The sequence below is a fragment of the Carcharhinus amblyrhynchos genome, chromosome 10 (genome assembly GCF_965287045.1).
Source record: "Carcharhinus amblyrhynchos chromosome 10, sCarAmb.v2.hapA, whole genome shotgun sequence".
Taxonomy (NCBI): domain Eukaryota; kingdom Metazoa; phylum Chordata; class Chondrichthyes; order Carcharhiniformes; family Carcharhinidae; genus Carcharhinus; species Carcharhinus amblyrhynchos.
Genome location: NC_137333.1, coordinates 10929898 through 10950003, shown reverse-complemented (window position 1 = coordinate 10950003; position 20106 = coordinate 10929898). Strand labels below are relative to the sequence as shown.

At 43.7% G+C, this 20106-nt stretch overlaps 1 protein-coding gene across 3 annotated transcripts in view; it reads right to left on the bottom strand.

Annotated features, from left to right (window-relative positions):
• The window catches only part of LOC145349533 (LIM domain only protein 7-like), a 200313-nt gene that overhangs the window by 15830 nt on the left and 164377 nt on the right, over nucleotides 1–20106 (bottom strand). For all 3 annotated transcript variants that reach the window (XM_080198113.1, XM_080198114.1, XM_080198115.1), the window contains 7 exons: nucleotides 14974–15080; nucleotides 13504–13558; nucleotides 8230–8286; nucleotides 5913–5938; nucleotides 5506–5610; nucleotides 2668–2760; nucleotides 403–827 (listed from right to left, as the gene is read on the bottom strand). In XM_080198113.1, coding sequence (XP_080054239.1) covers nucleotides 403–827; nucleotides 2668–2760; nucleotides 5506–5610; nucleotides 5913–5938; nucleotides 8230–8286; nucleotides 13504–13558; nucleotides 14974–15080 — 868 coding nt within the window. The remainder of the gene's footprint in view (nucleotides 1–402; nucleotides 828–2667; nucleotides 2761–5505; nucleotides 5611–5912; nucleotides 5939–8229; nucleotides 8287–13503; nucleotides 13559–14973; nucleotides 15081–20106) is intronic.

Genomic DNA, 20106 nt, shown 5'->3' with positions numbered 1-20106 from the left:
CTACTGATTGTGGACTCTCCCCTACCCTGGAGAATCAACCTGCCTGATCATTGACTCTTCCCCAGCCTGAGAAATCAATCTCCCTGATCGTTGACTCTCCCCTGCCAGACAAATGTTGGCACCTTATATATGTGAGCGAGATTTACATGTACAAAGATTTATGGTCTATATGAAAAAAAATAAATTGTATGCGAATGCAATCTTTACGGCAAGTACTGCCATTTTTAAACTAATTCATTCACTTTAGTTGAGAACATTCTTGTCTTCTTAAATTAATTAATGCAATCACAAAACAATTACCAGTTTTTATAGTACAATACACTTAACAGATCACAGCAGCTGAGCGCAGAGATACAGACATCTGGTACTGCAAACTAACTCAGTGAAATAGATAGTTCTTACCACTGGGGTTGAAATTGTTGAACTCTTTCAGTTTCTGCTAAGCGGGCTCTCTCTTCTGCTTGTTGTCTCTGCCTTTTCTCCTCTTTAAGTCGCTCTTGCTCGAGCTGCCGTTGTTCTTGCCGTTCACGTTCTCTCTTTTCCTGCAGCCTTCTCTCTTGTTCAAGGCGATCTGCTTCTTCTTCTTCTTCTTGGCGTCTTCTTTCTTCTTGTAGCCGCCGTTCCTCTTGCTGCCTGGCCTCATCCTCTTCCCTTTGCTGCCAATCCTCTTCCTCTCCCAGGTCCTGCAATTCTTCCTCGGAATCTTCCTGCTCATTCCAAGATGTAATCCAATTTCGAGAAGTGTACTGGGTCTTGGACTCAACAGGCGCATCCAATGTATTTGAAGGCGATTGCGGAGTGTTTGTTTCTTGTAGTATTTTGCGCTCCTATTAAAAATAAAATTATATAATAAGAAAGACAAGAAGTACCCAATTGGGACTTTATTCAAGTGTTCATCGAGTAGGAAAGGGAAATATTGAGGAGCAGCCAGGGCCGGTGTGTGTAAGAATTTTTAAATGCTTACTCCAAGGAAAAGCATCCAGTCCTTTCTCCTTTACTACCTATGCCCCCTCTCCCACCCACCATCTATTCCCCCTCCACTGCTATAAAATAACATTCTTCCGTCTACCATCTCAAGCTCCTACTGCAGAATGCCTCCATGGTGGGCAGATCCTCCAGTAAAATCATTCAAATCATCATTCCTGGCATGGAAGGATTTGAAGTGGAGGTGCCAGCATTGGATTGGGGTGGACACAGTAAGAAGTCTCAGAACACCCGGTTAAAATCCAACAGGTTCATCTGGAATCACGAGCTTTCGGAGTGCTGCTCCTTCATCAGGTGAGTCTGACTGTGGAAGGATTTCAGTAAACTATTTGACCATGAGGTACACCACACCAGATTCTAACACCACCTGAAATCCATACAGAGTCCTCCTGGTACAGATTACTGGATAGCAATCAGAAACAGAAAGCAAGGGCTTCTTCTCCTTTCTTCAATTAGGTTACAGAAGCTAACTTCCAATGCTGAGATCCATATTGAAATGTAAATTAAACCAAGACCCTTATTGTTCCTTGTTGTTTTGTACCTTTCACTTTCTACCACGGAGAACCTTGGATAGGTGGTTTATATCAAATTTGTTTATATAACAATCGTTTATTATGGTTCGATATTTCAAATTATTCCTTCCCTGGAAATCCTGTAACAAACTATATGGAACCAAAAATTGTACAATTAGTTGCCATTAATTGAGACGTTTGATCTTTTTCATAGAATCCCTACAGTGCAAAAAGAGACCATTCGGCCCATCGAGTCTGCACCGACCCACTCAGGCCTACCCCCATATCCCTACATATTTACCCATTAATCCCTCTAACCTACACATCTCCGGACCCTAAGAGGCAATTTTAGCATGGCTAATCAACCTAACCCGTACATCTTTGGACTGTAGGAGGAAACTGGAGCACCGGAGGAAACTCACGCAGACACAGGGAGACATGCAAACGCCACACAGACAGTGACCCAAGATTGAAGCCAGGTCCCTGGAGCTGTGCTAACCACTGTGCTACCGTGCCGCCCCTGCAATTATTCCATTATTGCACTTGTGTTCACAAATGCTTTCATTATTGGCAAAGATATCTCCAAACTGTGGTTTCCATTCAGTGGTAATTTATATTTTAACGGTGGCTTGATCATGTATTTCAACGAAGTCTCAGAGTTACACACATGGCAAATAAGGGCATAGTCAAAGCGGAGTTCAAAAGCATGATTATTTTGATAAGATTTGCATCATTACATATGAACCCCCATCTTATTTAAAGAAACGCTAGCCTTGTCAGAGAGACAACGGGTGCACTAGATTGCCACCGAAAACATGGTTATTCACATGCTTGAAAGATATTTAACCACCACAAAAAAAAAGACATGAAGATCGCAAATAACTGGATTGTCATCCTCAATCAAGAAAGTCAGCATTTAGCGTTCAGACAGTGCCCCAAGCTGGGAATCGAACCAGGGTCCCTGGCACTGTGAGGCAGCAGCGCTAACCACTGTGCCACCATGCTGCGCTAATTTTTAATGACGAAGAACAATTGAGAGGGATTTTTGCAATTTCAAAAGGGCAAAATTAAAATTTAGAGATTACTAACTTGCTTCTTCACACACCCTCCCACCCGCATCTCCATGAATCACTCAGCGTCCCATCTAATTGCGTTCTGCGTATTTCATTACCTCCTCGTAGTACTTGGATCCTTCTTGTTCAGCTTCTTGCTGCGCCTTCCGCCATTCCTCCTGCAGCTTTTCCTGCTCGCGCTGATACTTTTCCTAACAGTTCAAAATCATTAGGTAAATAAAAGCATTCACACCAAACAGTGAGGAATACCTTGCGTTCTACCAGTACTACTAGGAGCAACCACCAGTGCCAAAACTAGAATCAGACTAAAATTGCCAGCCAACCTTCAACATTCTGTTCCCAGTCAGGTTAGAAGCAAAAAAAAAATTAAAATTAGTGTTTGGAATTGCCAAGATGCGAGTTTGAAGTTGTACAAGACATTGGTAAGGCCACATTTGGAATACCGTGTACAGTTCTGGTCACCCCATTATGGAAAAGATATTATTAAACTAGAAAGAGTGCAGAAAAGATTTACTAGGATGCTACCAGGACTTGTTGGTTTGAGTTATGAGGAAAGACTGGCTAAACTGGGACTTTTTCCTCTGGAGCGTAGGAGTCTGAGGGGTGGTGATCTTATAGAGGTCCATAAAATAATGAGGGACATAGATCACCTGGATAGTCAACATCTTTTCCCAAAGGTAAAAGAGTTTAAAACTAGAGGGCATAGGTTTAAGTTGAGAGGGGAGAGATATAATAGTGTCCAGAGGGCCAATTTTTTCCCACAGAGGGTGGTGAGTGCCTGGAACAAGCTGCCAGAGGTAGTAGTAGAGGCGGGTACAATATTGTTTTTTAAGAAGTGTTTAGACAGTTACATTGGTAAGATGGTATAGAGGGATGTGGCCAAACGCAGGCAATTGGGACTAGCTTAGGAGTTTATAAAAAAGGGCAGCATGGACAAGTTGGGCTGAAGGGCCTGTTTCCAAGCTGCAAATCTCTATACTCTATGATTCATGAGTTATTCAAATCACAATGTAAAATCTACGCACCAATTTCAACACATTACAGGATTTACAATAAAAAGGGGCCCGTTATTTGATGTGCTAAAACTCTACTGAACTGTACCACAGGTACCAGCACTGGAGAAGTGATTCAGAGTCAACAAGTGGTGTGTGTAACATTCTTAAAAGTTGGCGGCACGCATCTCAATGATTTCTAAAGTTTCAAACAAACACGAGTCTAGGTTTGGCAAGGGCTGTTTCTACAAGAGTTACTACTGCACAACTACAATGAAAAAAAAGACAAGCCATCACCACTACTTCATGCATGTTCCTTTTTAGAACTAACAACAGCACTCCAACCACATGCCAACATTAGGGTCTACGCCATTAAGAAAGAGCAGTGATAAGTCCTCCCTAGAATGAGGGTGGAAAATTGGGCTTGGACAACAAGAAACCTTAACATGCGTGTAAATGAAATGTCATGCGTGCCCATTTCACAGCCAGACAGGTACTCAAATTATTGTTCGAGTCAAAGGTGAACTGAATGCTCGGAGAGTGAAATATCTAGTCTTGCAGATTAAGAAAATTTAAATGTTGCGCAACAGATGAGCCATTCATATTGAACTGAATATATTAATTTAGTGGTTGACACGGTGGCACAGTGGTTAGCATTGCTGCCTCACAGCTTCAGGGACCTCGGTTCGATTCCCCGCTTGGGTGACTGTCTGTGTGGAGTCTGCACCTTCTCCCCGCATCTGCCTGGGTTTCCTCCAGGTGCTCCGGTTTTCTCCCACAGTCCAAATACATGCAGATTAGGTTTGATTGGCCATGCTAAGTTGCCCTTAGTGTCCCAAGTTGTGTAGGTTAGGGGGATTAGCGGAATAAATGTGTGGCGTTGTGGGGATAGGGCCTGGGGTAAGATTGGTGTCGGTGCAGACGCAATGGGCCGAATGGCCTCCTTCTGCAGTGTAGGAATTCCATGATTTCTAACACACTTGGCTGCAGTTATCAATTAAGTTCTATTGTCAATTTGCATCATTTGCCTTGAAGTTACATGTCAAGCAGTTTGGTTGCTGGACCGAACAAACTCTCCAAGTACTCCAGTCGCAAACAATGCCGTCTATTTTAGCTATGCCCAGACAACTGATGATGTGGAGATGCCGGCGTTGGACTGGGGTGGGCAAAGTAAGAAGTCTCACAACATTGGGTTAAAGTCCAACAGGTTTGTGTGCAATCACTAGCTTTCAGACTGCAGCTCCTTCATCAGGTGAGCAAGGAGCAGCACTCCGAAAGCTCGTGATTCCAAATACACCGACTGGGCTTTAATATGGTGTTGCGAGACTTCTTACTGTGAAGACAACTGATGGTACAAAGGGGGAAGGGGTGGGTGACAATACATTTAATGAATACCTCTGTCATTCCTACAGAGGCAAGTGGAGACAGAGATGGGACAAAATTGATCAGAGAATTGATTCTTTGAACAAAATGCAGTCTCCAATGAGGGGACACGCCCACCCACAATCCTCCTGACAATGATCGGTCACCCCAGCTTGGGGAGATATGGCGCAGGGGGAACTTCTTCATGTGGAAGCAGCCTGGGTGAAGACCATACACTTGCAATCTCCTCTGAACTGGCCTGCAACGGCCAGCCACTGGTAGAAATGTATGAACAAGTGTATCGTGCAGGCACCTGGGCCCTCACCTGGTAAGCAACGGGATTAAAAAAAATAAAAGGCACATTCTCCACAGTTGAGAATTTGAGACACTTGATTGAATGCAAAGATATTTCTTTTAAAGAATTGCTCAATGTTTTGCACCCTGCTAAGTAATGGAATGGATACTTTTGTTAGATGTTACAAGATTCTACATTAAAAGGGCTGGAATACATGCAAAGCGTTTATTAGTAAACCCGTAGAACCACCTCAACACCATGTGGCTAGCATTGCAGCCACATTGTACCTGTAGCAGTCGGTCCTGTTCTTTCTGCCATATTTCCTGGCGCTTTCTCTCCTCCTCAGGATTCCAGGACCATCGACTTGAAACACTAATTGATGGAATTTGTAGCTAATGTACCACAGCAAGGAGAAAGCAGTGACACCTTTAACTTTCACATGTAAGGAGTGTTTCTAACTTTCTTCAATGTCAAGCACTTCTGTCAATGATCAACTGAATTAAGTGTTCAACAATCTTAAATTACGGTTTTGCATTGCGTCTAATTTTGCAGGCATGCAAAAAGGTCGAACGGCATCCCTTTAGGGAACCATGACAAAAAATGCAGTTGGAAATGGGACATTTGATGACAACTGAATATTGCCCAATGATTTTTCTTGTATACAATTAAAGGGTAGAATCTGAACTATACTTACATCACTCATTGCCGTTTCTGATCCTCCTACGCAAAAAAAGAAAGAAATTATAAGCTGGCACCAAAATATCACATTTCCTCAACACAGCACATTTCCCGAGTCTGCTTTACTAAGATAGAAGTTCTTTCAAAACAGTACAAAGTTATTATGCTCCCATTGTTACCTCCTTAATGTTGCGCCTACACAGTGTAATGCTAAACCTATTGAGTGACTTCTCAAAGACATTTGACATTTGCAAACAAGCATTCAATGTTGATAGGCTTGGAAGATCGAAGGATTCTACATTAAAGGGCTGGTATACATGCAAAGCATTTATGAGTAAACCTGCAGGACTATCTTCACTCCACTGGACCTTCTGTCTGTGTATCTGTCCCACTAATTGGAGTGACGGAGGACAACCTTAGCCTCTGGTGTGACTGGGGCACCAATGGGACTGGGTAGAATGCTGTTTTACACCCAACAGTAGAGGAATTAAATGCAGAGTAAACTTGGCATGGAGTTAAACTAACATTACAGCCCAGGTTAAGATTGTCCCAGTTGGCTGGGAATTTATGACCAGTATCATTGTGAAGTGGCAATAAGTTGTGATCTAATATAACACGATGAAAGATGAAGGCGTTGTCGAAATTTGCCTCAATTTCAAATGATCCCAATTCCGAAGAAACTCTTCAGCTTTTCAATGGATTATGCCACTGAAGAGGATAGGGCAAGATATCATTGGAGGCTGCAGCTTTACAGGAGCTTTCTTAGAGAAAGAGCTTGCATTTAAAACAGCCAACTCAGTTCACATGCCATGTAAAGCATTGATTGCACAGCCTAGTATCTCAGTTATGCTTTTGCAAGTCATTCTCTCTCTCTCCTGATGATCTTGGGAGACACATTCTAGCTGGTACAAAGTTCTCCAGCTGCAAGGCACTGCTATCTGAGATGACTGGAAATATAATTGGAGCTCTGAATATTCTCTAGCATGGCACACAGCTTGGGCTAAGCTAAGCCAATGCAGAAATAAGTATCAGGCGCAGATTTCAGTCAAAGCTTGGATCTGCTATGAAAACATTAAGTTGCTTAAATGATGGGAAGTTGTTGGGAAAAAGATCAAAACTGTAACATCAAACTCCTTTCTCGTTGCAGAATGAGAATCCCACTTCTGACACATAGTTGGGCGGCACAGTGGCCCACTGCTGCCTCACAGCTCCAGGGACCTGCCTCAGTTCCAGCCATGGGTGATTGTCTGTGTGGGGTTTGCACATTCTCCCAGTGTCTGCGTGGGTTTCCTCCCACAGTCCAAAGATGTACGGTGGATTGGCCACGTAAAATTGCCACTTAGTGTCCCAAGGTGTGTAGGTTAGGTGGAGTGGCCATGGTTACAGGGGTTACAGGGATAGGGTGGGGGTGGGGTCACTGCAGACTCAGTGGGCTGAATGGCCTCTTCTGCACTGTAGAGATTCTATAAAACAGCGAGAAGAGTATTAAACCCATCCAAGTAAGACAATGGGGCAATACCTGACCACTGTGCTACCTCATGTTATTTCAGTTATTTTCCGCACCTTTATTAATGCATTTTTAAAAATCAAACACACTTGCTTTTCGTTTAAAATGCTTATGGTGCCAAAGATGCACAAAATTCAATACAATTTGAAAAGAAGAGAAAGGGAAAAAAAGAATGCAAAGAGTTTCATTCAAAAGTTGCATGCAGACAACAAGCAAGAAATGATGTGGAAAAAAAAGAGACCTGTACCAACAGTTTGACCACACAATGCTGCAAACCTGGTCTATGAAATGGACCTTTTTTTAAGCTAAAAATATATTTAACAAAATGCAACATTGCAAATTTTAAATTGTCCAACCAATTGGATTAGTGTCCAACACTCGGGACTTCACAGTCGAAAATGAAATGTTAACGTGGTGGTACAGCCTCAAGTGGAATACGCTGTGTACATTATACATCAGGCATTTACACGCTCAGTGCAATTACAAACACAAATGCCCGTTTGCCAAGTGTCTAGTGATAGTTAGACATTGGAAACATTTCTCAGCATTTGTAAGCCAGCATTTTGAAAGTGTGCACATCTGTCGGGTGCGACAATGAACGATTACCACAAAGGTAGACTGACGAATTGAAAACAAATTCTGATGAGCCTACGAAAAGAAGAAGGCTATTAATAAAATAATAAGCTTTACAAAGAAGATGGAAAGTGATAAGCATATGCCCTCGTACCAGAGCAGATAGTCAACATAATCGGGAGCCCATTTGATAACCCCACATAAGCCTGGACGATAACCCCACAAAACGTACGCACGTTAAATTTTGTTTTACCTTGCTCAAAAAACTGGGACCGCCTTTTAAAGTTTCGCAGGCTAAGGGGCTCAGATGCTAAAGCAAAAACAATACAAAACGCATTAACTATCAAGTTAACCTCAGCCGCAAAACAAAGAATTGCAAGTGCACGTACGAACATTGCCAGACAAAATTACAATCATTATAACCACAACTTGGATAACGCCATGGAGTAACTTCATTCTGGTAAACTGCATGCAATTAGTTGCTGGCTTTTTCATTTCACAAGAGCCTTAATCACACTGATGACAAGCAGTTGCACCAAATTCTATAAGCAGTTACTTGAAGGGTTCATCTGTATTCCTAGAATACTTTGTTGTGGTTAAGTCTCACAAATGGATGGGATTACAGCCTTCCAGGAATCTATTATTTCCTGATGCAAATAAACAACCTTGAAGTGATTTGTTCTACCAAATGTTCACACTTAGAGCTCTGAAAGTATAAGAGTTCGTTAAACTTGCATAATTTTAAGACAGTGCAATTATAGTGGGAACATAATGGCCCAGGGATCATTGAAATAGCAGCAGCAATAATAAGAAGTCTCATAACACCAAGTTAAAGTCCAACAGGCCTATTTGGTTTCACAAACTTTCAGAGCGCTGCTCCTTCATCAGGTGAGTCACAGCAGCAGCAGTTCCTGGTTTACACTCAGCATGTCTCAGTGAGGATCGACTGAGGATCCTCACTCCTGCTCATCTAGTTCCAAAATATACAGACCCGCTGTTGAGGGTGCCATGCTGGATCAGATGCTGAATTAGTAGGAATCTCCACTGACAAGCTCATGAAAATTTGGAACGATTGCACGCAAAAATGAACTGCAAAACTTTATTTTGTATTTCTTAGTTTTACTGAACGCTTTTTCTGGTTGTTTTATTACTGATAAAGGTAAGTTAGCTAGGGGGTAAACATTTTGTCAAAGTTAAATATCGCGAGAGGTACATCTCGAGCTTGGCTAACTTGACTGATCCACTGAGGATGTTAATCAGGAAGACTGGATGGTTCAGATTTGAAGAAGACAGAAATTTGCCTTTAAGCTTTGAAAAGATACATGCGTCAACCCTGCGATCCTATGACCCAAAGCGGGCCTGTGTCAGCAACCCAGGTTCAATTCTGGCCTTGGGTCACTGTGTGGAATTTGCACATTCTCCCCATGTCTGCGTGGGTTTCCTCCAGCTGCTCCAGTTTCCTCCCACACTCCAAGGATGTGCAGTTTAGGTGGATTGGACATGTCAAATTGCTCCTCCGTGTCAGGGGGATTAGCAGGGTAAATATGTGCAGTTACAGGGATAGGGGCTGGGTGGGATTGTAGTCGCTGCAGGCTCAATGGGCCAAATGGCCTCTTCCTTCACTGGTGGGATTCTGTGATTGTATGAAATGGGGTTAGCCGCGGTAAATTGTTGTTTAGTTTCCAAAGGTAGGTGGGTTGGGTGAATTGGTCATGCTAAATTGCCCTTTCTGGGTGAGATGAATTAACCGTGGTAAATGTGTGCGGTAACAGGGGTAGGGCAGGGGAGAGGGCCTGGGTAAAATACTGTGTCAGAGAGTCGGTGCAGACTGAACAGCCACCTCCTGCACTGTGGGGATTCAAAGATTGACTTGGATGCTGCCCTATCAGTCATTATAATGAGCGATCCTCACAAATGGGACCAGAGATTCACCGGCCAGGCTGCCTTCAGGGTAACAACACTCATAGTGCTTTGACTAATTCTATTTACTTTCCTCTTTATAAACCAAAATTGCCTGCAAGATGATATTCCAGTCTGCTGTGGGTGGGTGGGGGCAGGGTCTCCTTTAATACCTATTCCCAACTCAACGAATTCAGAGAGAAATTGGAATTATTTTTACCTACAAATGTATATTGACATCAGTCTCCCCGTATTTGCGTGGGTTCCCTCCAGGTGCTCCAGTTTCCTCACACAGTACAAAGGTGTACGGCTTAGGTGAGACTGGAAATTGAATGCTAAACTGTCCCTTCGTGTCAGGGGCACTAGCTTGGGTAAATACATGGGGTTATGAAGATAGAGCCTGGGTGAGATTGTGGTCGGTGCAGACTCAAATGGGCCGAATGGCCTCCTTCTGCACTGTAGGGATTTCTATGATTGAGCAGTTCATTTTTGAAATTGCAATCTGGTCCAGTAAAAAAAAACACAATTTTTTGTGCACTTGCAGTGTTTCCTTTCAATTTTAGCCATTTCCAGCACCCTCTGCTTGTAGCAAATCAGCCATCACTTCAGTTTAATCTCCCCTGCAACTGCAGGCAGAGATCAAAGAGAGAAAGCTAACAGTCTACACTGCACAAAATTTAATCTGGGAAATGACCTTAAAATTACATGACGACAGGAGCACAGGCTGCGAGTGCCTATTCCCTCTAAATCATACAGTCCTATGTTTGATGTTTGTGAGAATTGTTGTGACTGCCTTTTGTCATTCAATGGCAGAGCTGCTTTTGAAATGCATTTGAAGATTGCTTCAAGTGCCTTGACCCAACGCACCCCCGCGTCAGTACTATTCCCAGCTGAGATTTTACCCACATCTGTTTGGACCACACATGTGGAATCTTGAGTCCTTACAAGTGAGAGAGGGCAACATTTCTGTTGCTATCCCAAGTGGGGAAAAAGCATTTATGGAGATGGGGGTCCAATTTTGAATCATATCCTCAGATTATACAAATGGTGCCCTACTTGCATGTTAGATAATTAAGCGATAACACTCCACAGGGCTCTTTATACAATGGATTATACATGACCAAAAATAGAACTGCATTTTAAAGGACTATACTATTCAACCCCCAGATGGAATATCAAGCAATAATCAGCACATTATGCATAAATTTACAATAAAAGGAAATTGAAGCTGATTTTAAAAATGTGTTAAGTGCAGTTCATGTAATGAAATAGCTGTATGGTTTTACATACAGGAAGGAAATCCTATAATGTACTGTGCAGTGTGAGTTTAGCTGTGTCAGGGCAAATTCATGCTGTGGTTACAAAATGTACAGTTTTTTTGGAATCTACCAGTATATATATGACCTCCTCAAAGGCTGCAATTTCCTGTGGGTGGCTCCAGTATCACCATAATGTGGTGCTTGTATTGAAAGATCTATTCACATAGTGATCTTAAGGGATGCTATTCTAACTACCTAACTGGTGAGGGCTTCCTTATCATGTTAAAATTGCCAATTATTTTCTTTGGTGGAGGAAGGGAGAGAGAGAGAGAGAGAGAGAGAGAGAGAGTAGGAGGAGAAGAAAGGGGGATAATATGAAAAAATAGGAGGGCGAATCGACAGTAGGGCCACTTGAGTTTTCTTTGCCATTCGGTAAAACAATGGCTAGTTTGGGACCTCAACTCCACTTTCTCGCCCTATCTCCACAGCCCTCAACTCTGTGAAGCCAAATAATCTAGCAATCTCGGAGCTGAATTCATTCAATGGCTGAGAATAAAACATTCCGAATGTTCACAATTCTCTGAATGGACAAAATTCTCTCCATCTGTGTTAAATGAACAACCCCTTAACACTGAGAATGAGAAGGGAAACTAGAAGTTGCCCACGAGTCTTCCACTTAGATCTTTGCCACAGCTATTATGCTAATTGCTAAATGACTCTTCATAATTACACATCAGATCTGAGCCAAGGCGAAGAACACAGCTGGTTTGACTCTTGGATGCACTTCATGTTGAAGTAATTCTAATTACCTTACGCAAGTTGAATAAATCAGTATTTCACTCAGTACGTGTGTTTCTCAAACTTGGACCATAGATATTACACTGAATTTTAACTCCAAGATCCTTATCCTGACATGGAGCTATGTTCCAGGTTGGGATTTCAGGGGTAGCAGGGCCCTGGAGGAGACTTCTGAGATTTGCCACCCATTACCAGTCTGTCTCTGGGAGCTCTGTCCAATCAAGGATGACAGATGGGTTCAGCAACTTAAGTGAGCCTATGGGAATGGTTCTTGGTGACCAGCAGCCCCACCGGGGCTGTGTATCTGTTGAACCATGAGGACTTCTCAGGGTGGAGCTGCCTTCTGAAGACTTGCTAATTACACCAAGGACACTACCAAGCCATCAATACAGAGGAGGTGCTGGATGGAACATGGCCTCAGCTGAGACCCTCTCAGCCCTGTGGATCCATGTCGAATCGCTCTGCAGGATCCATCTCTGGCATTCAGCACCCACCACCAACCACCACTCTCCCCCCACTCCACCTCAGGAAGTCCTCCAACATTCCATCCACAGACTCCAGCTACTTCTGGAAAATGCAGATGCCGTGTGAAGAGTGCCACAATTGACACTTTAATTGGCCCAATTGCGTACCCAATAGATTGGGCAGCAAGGTAGCACAGTGGTTAGCACGGCTGCCTCACATCACCAGAGACCCAGGTTCAATTCCCAGCTTGGGTCACTGCCTGTGTGGAGTCTGCATGTTCTCTGTCTGCATGGGTTTCCTCCCACAGTCTAAAAGATGTGCTGGTTAGATGCATTGGCCATGCTAAATTCTCCCTCAGTGTACCCGAACAGGAGCTGGAGTGTGGCGACTAGGGGATTTTCACAGTAACTTCACTGCAGTGTTAATGTAAGCCTGCTTGAGACACTAAAACTTTATAAGCTTTAAACTTTGTAAACGCAAGCAAGTATCTGTCATCCCTCAGAAGCCATCTCCTCAAATACCAATTGGAGGCAGGAACTTGCTGGCAGACCAAATGAGTAAGAAGTCCAACAGGTTTATTTGTAGCAAACGCTACTAGCTTTCGGAATTGGCTGTTCCTTCATCAGGTGGGTGGGAGTTCAATGAAGGAACAGCCAGTTCCAAAAGCTAGTGGCGTTTGCTACAAATAAACCTCTTGGACTTTAACCTGGTGTTGTGAGACTTCTTACTGTGTTTACCCTAGTCCAATGCCGGCATCTCCATATGAGGACTGCAATCAGCTGTTGACGTGTCTGCTTTCAAACCTGTCTCTGCTGCAGTTTGGAAATCCAGCTCTCTGTGTAAAGACTACAGGGAGACAACAGATCTGGTTCTGTTTTGTGTGTTCTTGTAGATCAAGGAATCGAGGGCTATGGGGAAATGGCACAGAGAAGGAGCTGAGGCTGGCATGGATCAGCCATGATTATATTGAATGACAGGGCAGGCTTGAAGGGCCTGGTGGCCTAATCCTGCTTCTATTTCTTGTGACTGCTCTTTTAAGGACCTGTTGCACAAACTACCTCAACCAGAAAGCAACAAGTTCAAATTTTTGAATAAATGTAGTTTACCTTTTGGCTTTGGATCCTCCAACAATTTCTCCTGGTCTCCTTCAAATCTGTCAATCTGTGGAACAGAGCGAGTCTAACTCAGTTCATTACCTCAAATGTCATTCAACTAAAAGTCACAAGGGGGAAAAATGTAACCCAGCGAGGGTTCAAGGGGTCAATGCTTAAATTGCACAACGCGCAGGGAACATTTGATGACAAAGATACATGCGGGAAATTTGGTGCATACTAGCGATCATTTACAATAAATGTGGCCATTGTGTAAGTTGTCTCATCAATATTTACATTCATAAAATCACACCCACTGCATCCCATCTAATTATCAGAGGTAGTCAACATAATTTACTTTCCTTCCAGCTCAAGTTGAATAAACTACTTCTTTTGCACATGGCGTTCCATTGTCCTGGCTACTCACTCACTTAAATCTCCTCCTGCTTTGAAAATAAACGAGAGCGCTGGACATCAAGACTGTTAATCCAGTTTAGTTATGTCACTATTATTATTCTTCAGAGACACTGATTTTTGTATTTGATTAAAAAGCAATGTGTGGACCACTGAGGACAAAAATAGTCATCAGCTCTCTGCATTTATCAAGGAAGGTTTCCTCCCCAGCTCTTTCTTTTTGGTTGTGGGTAACTTTGCATTCTTTTCCATTTTCCTTGTCCCGCTGACCAACAACGCCAAGAGGATTGGCAGCCAAGCAACCCAAGGTGCCTTTCCATTCAATTCAGAGTTCCTGTAGTGCAATAGGAAGCAATACAGCCCATCAAGCTGAACCAACATCAATCCCACCCATGCCCTATCCCCTTAACCCCACATATTTACCCTGCTAATCCCCCTGACACTAAGGGATAATTTAGCAAGGCCCATCAACCTAACCCAAACAATTAAGTTCCCTCCACTTGAAACTTTGTCTCATCAAGGTGTTCAACTGTTACAACTGTGTCAGATAAGATCCCAAGCAACTTGAGTGAAAATGTGGTGGCACAGTAGATAGCACTACTGCCTCATAGCACCAAGGACATGGGTTCCATTCCAGCCTCAGGTCACTACCTGTGTGGAGTCTTCACATTCTCCCTGTGTCTACATGGGTTGCCTCTGGGTACTCCGGTTTCCTCCCACAGTCCAAAGATGTGCGGGTGAGATTGATGAGGCATGCTAAATTAACCATTAGTATCAGGGGGATTAGCAGGGTAAATACATGGGGTTACGGGAATAGGGCCTGGGTGGAATTGTTGTCGGTGCAGACACGATGGGCCAAATGGCCACCTTCTGTAGGGATTTTATGTAGGATGGCCAACTCAAGCGACCTAGTCATTGATGTTCAGAATTTTGAGCACACACTTTGACATTTCAATTACGTTTCATAGCTTAACTGGCAGGAGTAGCCAGTTAGCAGGCACACAAAGCATCCATAACATAAGTTACATGAAATAAAAACACAAATTTATAGCACAATTTCCGAAATCTTACTTCTGTTACTTGATTGAAGGGTTGGCTCCTGTTGGTCACCATAACCTTTCCAGCTTCTTCCCATCTAATAGGTTCATTGAAGGTGGTGTGTTCTGTTTCACTGGTACCTGGAACTTGTTTTGAGAGAGAGAGTCAAAACAGGTCATAAACGATTGTTTCATGAGTTTTATCATACTAAGTCAGGTTAATACAGGTAGGTAGAACAAATCAACAATAGCCACGACTGAAGTGCAGTCAATCGAACACAAGATTAGAAAGACGGAGGCAAGTGAAACGTGCTCTCAGGAGTTCAGACTAAAGGGCTGTGTGCTAGTGGGAGCAATGCCTAAAGTTTATTTATTTATTAGTCACAAGTAAGGCTTACATTAACACTACAATTAAATTACTGTGAAATTCCCCACGTCTTGCAGATTGTGGGAGGAAACCGGAGCACCGGGGGAAACCCATGCAGACACGGGGAGAATGTGCAAACTCCACACAGACAGTGACCCAAGCCGGGAATTGAACCCGGGCCCCTGGCGGTGCAGGGCAGCAGTGCTAAACACTGTGCCACCCCTCTTATTTTCGTGCAACTGTCTTGGCATCAAATTCAGTTTAAAATCCGTAACAGGTTTAAATATTAATTAAGGGGCTGGTGATTGGAAACTTGGAATTGCTCCACGTTCTTGGAGAGAGGGCACGTGCGAGGGGGAGCGGGGTGGACTAAAACAGAGCATGGAAACAGAAGATGTTGCTTTTATTTATATAGTCATATCACATCATTGGGATGTCCCCAAGCTTCTTTAGCAAGGAGGTTGCAATAAAATGAAGGGCATCATAATGTAAAGCAGACTCTCAGTACAATGCTCACCACAACAGACAAAAATAATGCACTGAGCAAAACATTGTGTGGAAGGCCAATTATATTCGTGTCCTAAATATCTCAATATAAAGTTCAGGTGTGCCATTACTGACTACTTATGCCACCTGTCTAATGACTAAATGAGATTTATTTAAATAAAAAGGGCTTTTAACTTCTTTACCCAGGTGTGGAATTTGAAATGCTCAGATTTTAAGAATCATGCCTTCTCTGTAACAGCTTGTGAGAATGTTATCAGTTGCAGACCTTCAAGGGAGACTGTCTGCTTTCAGGATAGTCCTTCACTTGCAGAGGCCACATAACATTCTGATTTTTGACCTTCGCTGGAGGGTGAGCAAGACTGGATTTTTCCATAACAAATACCAAAGGTGAGATATGGGGATACGCTACGCAAATGAAGGATTAGTAGAAGCCAATTTTTCATCAAATGGGAAAGGGTGAAAACAGTAAAAAGTCTGACAACACCAGGTCTTAGTCCAACCAATTTATTTGATAATATAAATTATTATTATTATCTGGTGTTGTCAGACTTTTTACTGTGTTTACCCCAGTCCAATGCTGGCATGTCCACATCATGACTACTAAAGGGTGAAAAGCCAGGATTTAATTGGCGAATATGTATGTCAATGAACGGTGTGAACAAAATGCTTGTTCCTGATTTGTGGTAATTGATTATAATTGAGGAGTTGTTTTTCTGTGAAGTCAGAACCACGCCAGCCAATTTTACTGGTGGAGGGTGGGGATGGTGGGGACGGTGAGGGAGTTAGTTCTCCTTGTGCACAGCTAGTTAAAAATTTTGCATTGATGCATGGTGTCTTGTGCTGTTTGTATTAAGAGTCGACCAAGTGTGTCTAAGGGTGCTGGTACCCAAGAATCTCTGACACAGGGAGTGGCTAGAATGTGGAAATTAGTACAGGGAGCAGCTGAATAGAATAACATTGGAGGAGAAGTTAGGCAAGTAAAGGAATAAAAATGCCAAAAGGGTTGGATGAGGTAGGGAAAGAGGATGTGTGATTCACAGCATAGATCAATTGGACCATTTCTGGACTGCAAATTCTATTTAAAAGAGCGATTCAGTTTATTCTGGCATTATAATCCTCAGCTGGGATAATGTGTACAATTCCAGGCGCCACACTACAGGAAGGATGTGAACCGCATTGGAGAGATTGCAGAAGGTGGTTTACAGGAATGGTCCCAGGGTTGAGAAACCTCAGTTATGAGGGTAGTTCAGAGGGGTTGGGACTGTTCGCCTTGGAGCCAAGGAGGCTAAGAGGAGGTCTGATAGAAGAGGGAGGTGAGCAAAGTGGGCAGGTAGAAACTGTTCCCACTCGTAAAAGGATCAAGAACGAGTGGAGACAGATTTAAAGTAAGTAAATCTGATATGAGAAAAAGCTTTGTCACACAGCCAGCGGTTCAGGTCTGGAATGCACTGCCTGGAAGTGTGGTGGACGCATTTATTCGAAGAATTGATTCTGCGCAGGGAAAAGGCACTAAGCCATAATATTCATTTGGAGAACCAGTACAGACACGATGGGCCAAACGGTTCCCTGTAACAATTCAGATATAGTGGGATGTGTGTCTTCAGACAGTGAGTCATATGAACAATGTCTTCTTGATCAAAGTGACAGTGTCAAGAGTGAGAGAAAGTTCATCACTGAACAACTGCAGATGAAATGTAAATGTATTACAAACTGAGCCTAGTTAATATAGGTGTTGTAGTTAAATTGGCTGTTCTGTTGTGGCATATTAAACCTAGATTTAGAAATCTCAACAAAGTGCAATTGAGTTTACTTAATTCTCCATTTCTGGGCCTACATCAGGTAAAAGCATGCAACAAATGAATCAGGCACTCAGTTACTATGGCTGGGATTTAACATTAATGATGGGGTTCTTGAACACCGATTGGAGGTGGGAGCTGTGAGTCACTTTTCTCCAAGATGCCCAACACTATTACGGTCCAAGGGTAGAAAGACTGGCTTCCTGTGTGGTCCCACTTCCTAATGCCAGGTCCCTTGATTTGGCAGAGAATGAGAAGGGATGTGGGATACCCTCCCCTGCTCCTTGCAATCCCTGGTAGGCCACTTGCAAACCCAATACTGGGACTCCAAATTGGATTACGTTGGAGAGGGATAAGGCCGTCCAGTTGATCAGAGGTAGGTGAGATCACCATCCCACACCCTCCCACCCAATCACACATGTCACAGAATCCTCTTAAGGCAACCTGTTCTGTTTGAATGGAGGGGAGCTGGAAGGGAGGAGGGAGGAGTTTGATAAGGGGAGTGCAAAAGGCCGGTGACTTTAGAGGCAGTGAGTTGGTCATTTAATTATAATATTTCAAGAATCATCCAAATTTAACTCACATTTCCCGGTCCCCTGGAAAACCAAGAGATCAAAGGCAGTGTGAAGGACTGGGTCCATAAGTTATAGGAGCAGAATTAAGCCATTCAGCCCATCTAGTCCTCTCTGCCATTCAATCATGGCTGATACGCTCCTCATTCCCATAAGGTGAATGCTCTTACAGCACTGCGTGTTAGCCAGAAGCAAGAATGGCTCCTTCAGGTCCAAGGAGCCATGCAGTGTAACTGCACACATCAGACTCTCCCTTTTCACCATCAGAAGCCTAACATCCAACATCCTCACACTGCCCCCTCATCCCCACTAGACCCAACGGCTGTCAGCCCAACTCAGCTACAGCCCCGTTCTATAGGCCTCCAGCCCAAGAGTCATAAGAAATAGGAGGAGTAGGCCAACCAGCCCTTCGAGCCTGCCCCGCCATTCAATAAGATCATGGCTGATCTGTCGTGGCTCAGTTCCACATTCCCGCCCTCTCCCCATAACCCTTAATCCCCTCTCTTATCAAAAACCCATCAACCCGCGTCTTAAAAATATTTAGCGAGGTAGCCTCCACCACCTCAACGGGCAGAGAATTCCAGAGATTCACCACCCTTTGAGTGAAGAAGTTCCTCCTCAACTCCGTTCTAAACCGACCCCCCTTTATCTTGAGGCTGTGCCCCCTAGCCCTACTATCCTTTCTGAGCGGGAAGAGTCTCTCCACCTCTATCCTATCCATCCCATTCATCATCTTATACGTCTCAATGAGATCTCCCCTCATTCTTCTAAACTCTAACGAGTACAAGCCTAGTTTATTCAGCCTGTCCTCATAGTTCAACCCCCTCACCTCCGGCATCAGCCTAGTAAACCTCCTCTGCACTCCCTCCAAGGCCAAAATATCCTTGCGTAAGTGCGGCGACCAAAACTGCACACAGTACTCCAGCTGCGACCTCACCAGTGCCCTATACAGCCGCAGCAAGACCTCCCTACTTTTATATTCAATCCCCCTCGCTATGAAGGCCAGCATCCCATTGGCCTTCCTGACCACCTGCTGCACCTGCAAGCTGGGTTTTTGCAACTCATGCACAAGGACCCCGAGGTCCCTCTGCACCGTCACCTGCTGCAGTTTTTCGCCACGTAAGTAATAATCCTTCCTACCATTATTCCTACCAAAGTGGACCACCTCACACTTGCCAACATTAAATTCCATTTGCCAGTTCCTGGCCCATTCACCCAGCCTATCTAGATCCTTCTGCAGACTCTCCACACCCTCCGTGCAATTTGCCGTAAAACCAATCTTATAAATGGTAGAAAAAGCTATAGAGACAGGAGGAAAGAAATATTTTATGCAACGTTTGGTTCGAACCTGGAATGCACTGCCTGCAAGTTTGCTAAAGGCAGATTCACTCAAGGCGGAACTGATTCATCTGAAAAGAAAACACATGAGGGCTATAGGAAAAAGGCAGAGGAATGGTGATAGATAAATTGATCCTCTGGACAGCTAGCACAAACACCTTGGGTCAAGTGGCCTCCTGTGCTCAGTAGTTCTATGTTCCAGGACAGACAACCTACTGAGTAAAGTTTTACAGACATCAACTATGTTGGGGGAACCTGTGCTTTGGAGCAGACAAACAGGTTAAAGTCCAGGGTGACTGTCTAATTGCTCGGCATGTTGGGAAAATAAAATGGACATTGACAGCGAATGCTGCCATTGTCCCAAAAATCTGCCAATTCTTCTTTTCATTGCTAGTTGGCCGTTGTTCTCATCTTTTCCTGTGGCATAAAAGTAGGGAGGTCTTGCTGCGGCTATATAGGGCATTGGTGAGGCCGCAGCTGGAGTACTGTGTGCAGTTTTGGGCGCCGTACTTACGCAAGGATATTTTGGCCTTGGAGGGAGTGCAGAGGAGGTTTACTCGGCTGATGCCGGAGTTGAGGGGGTTGAA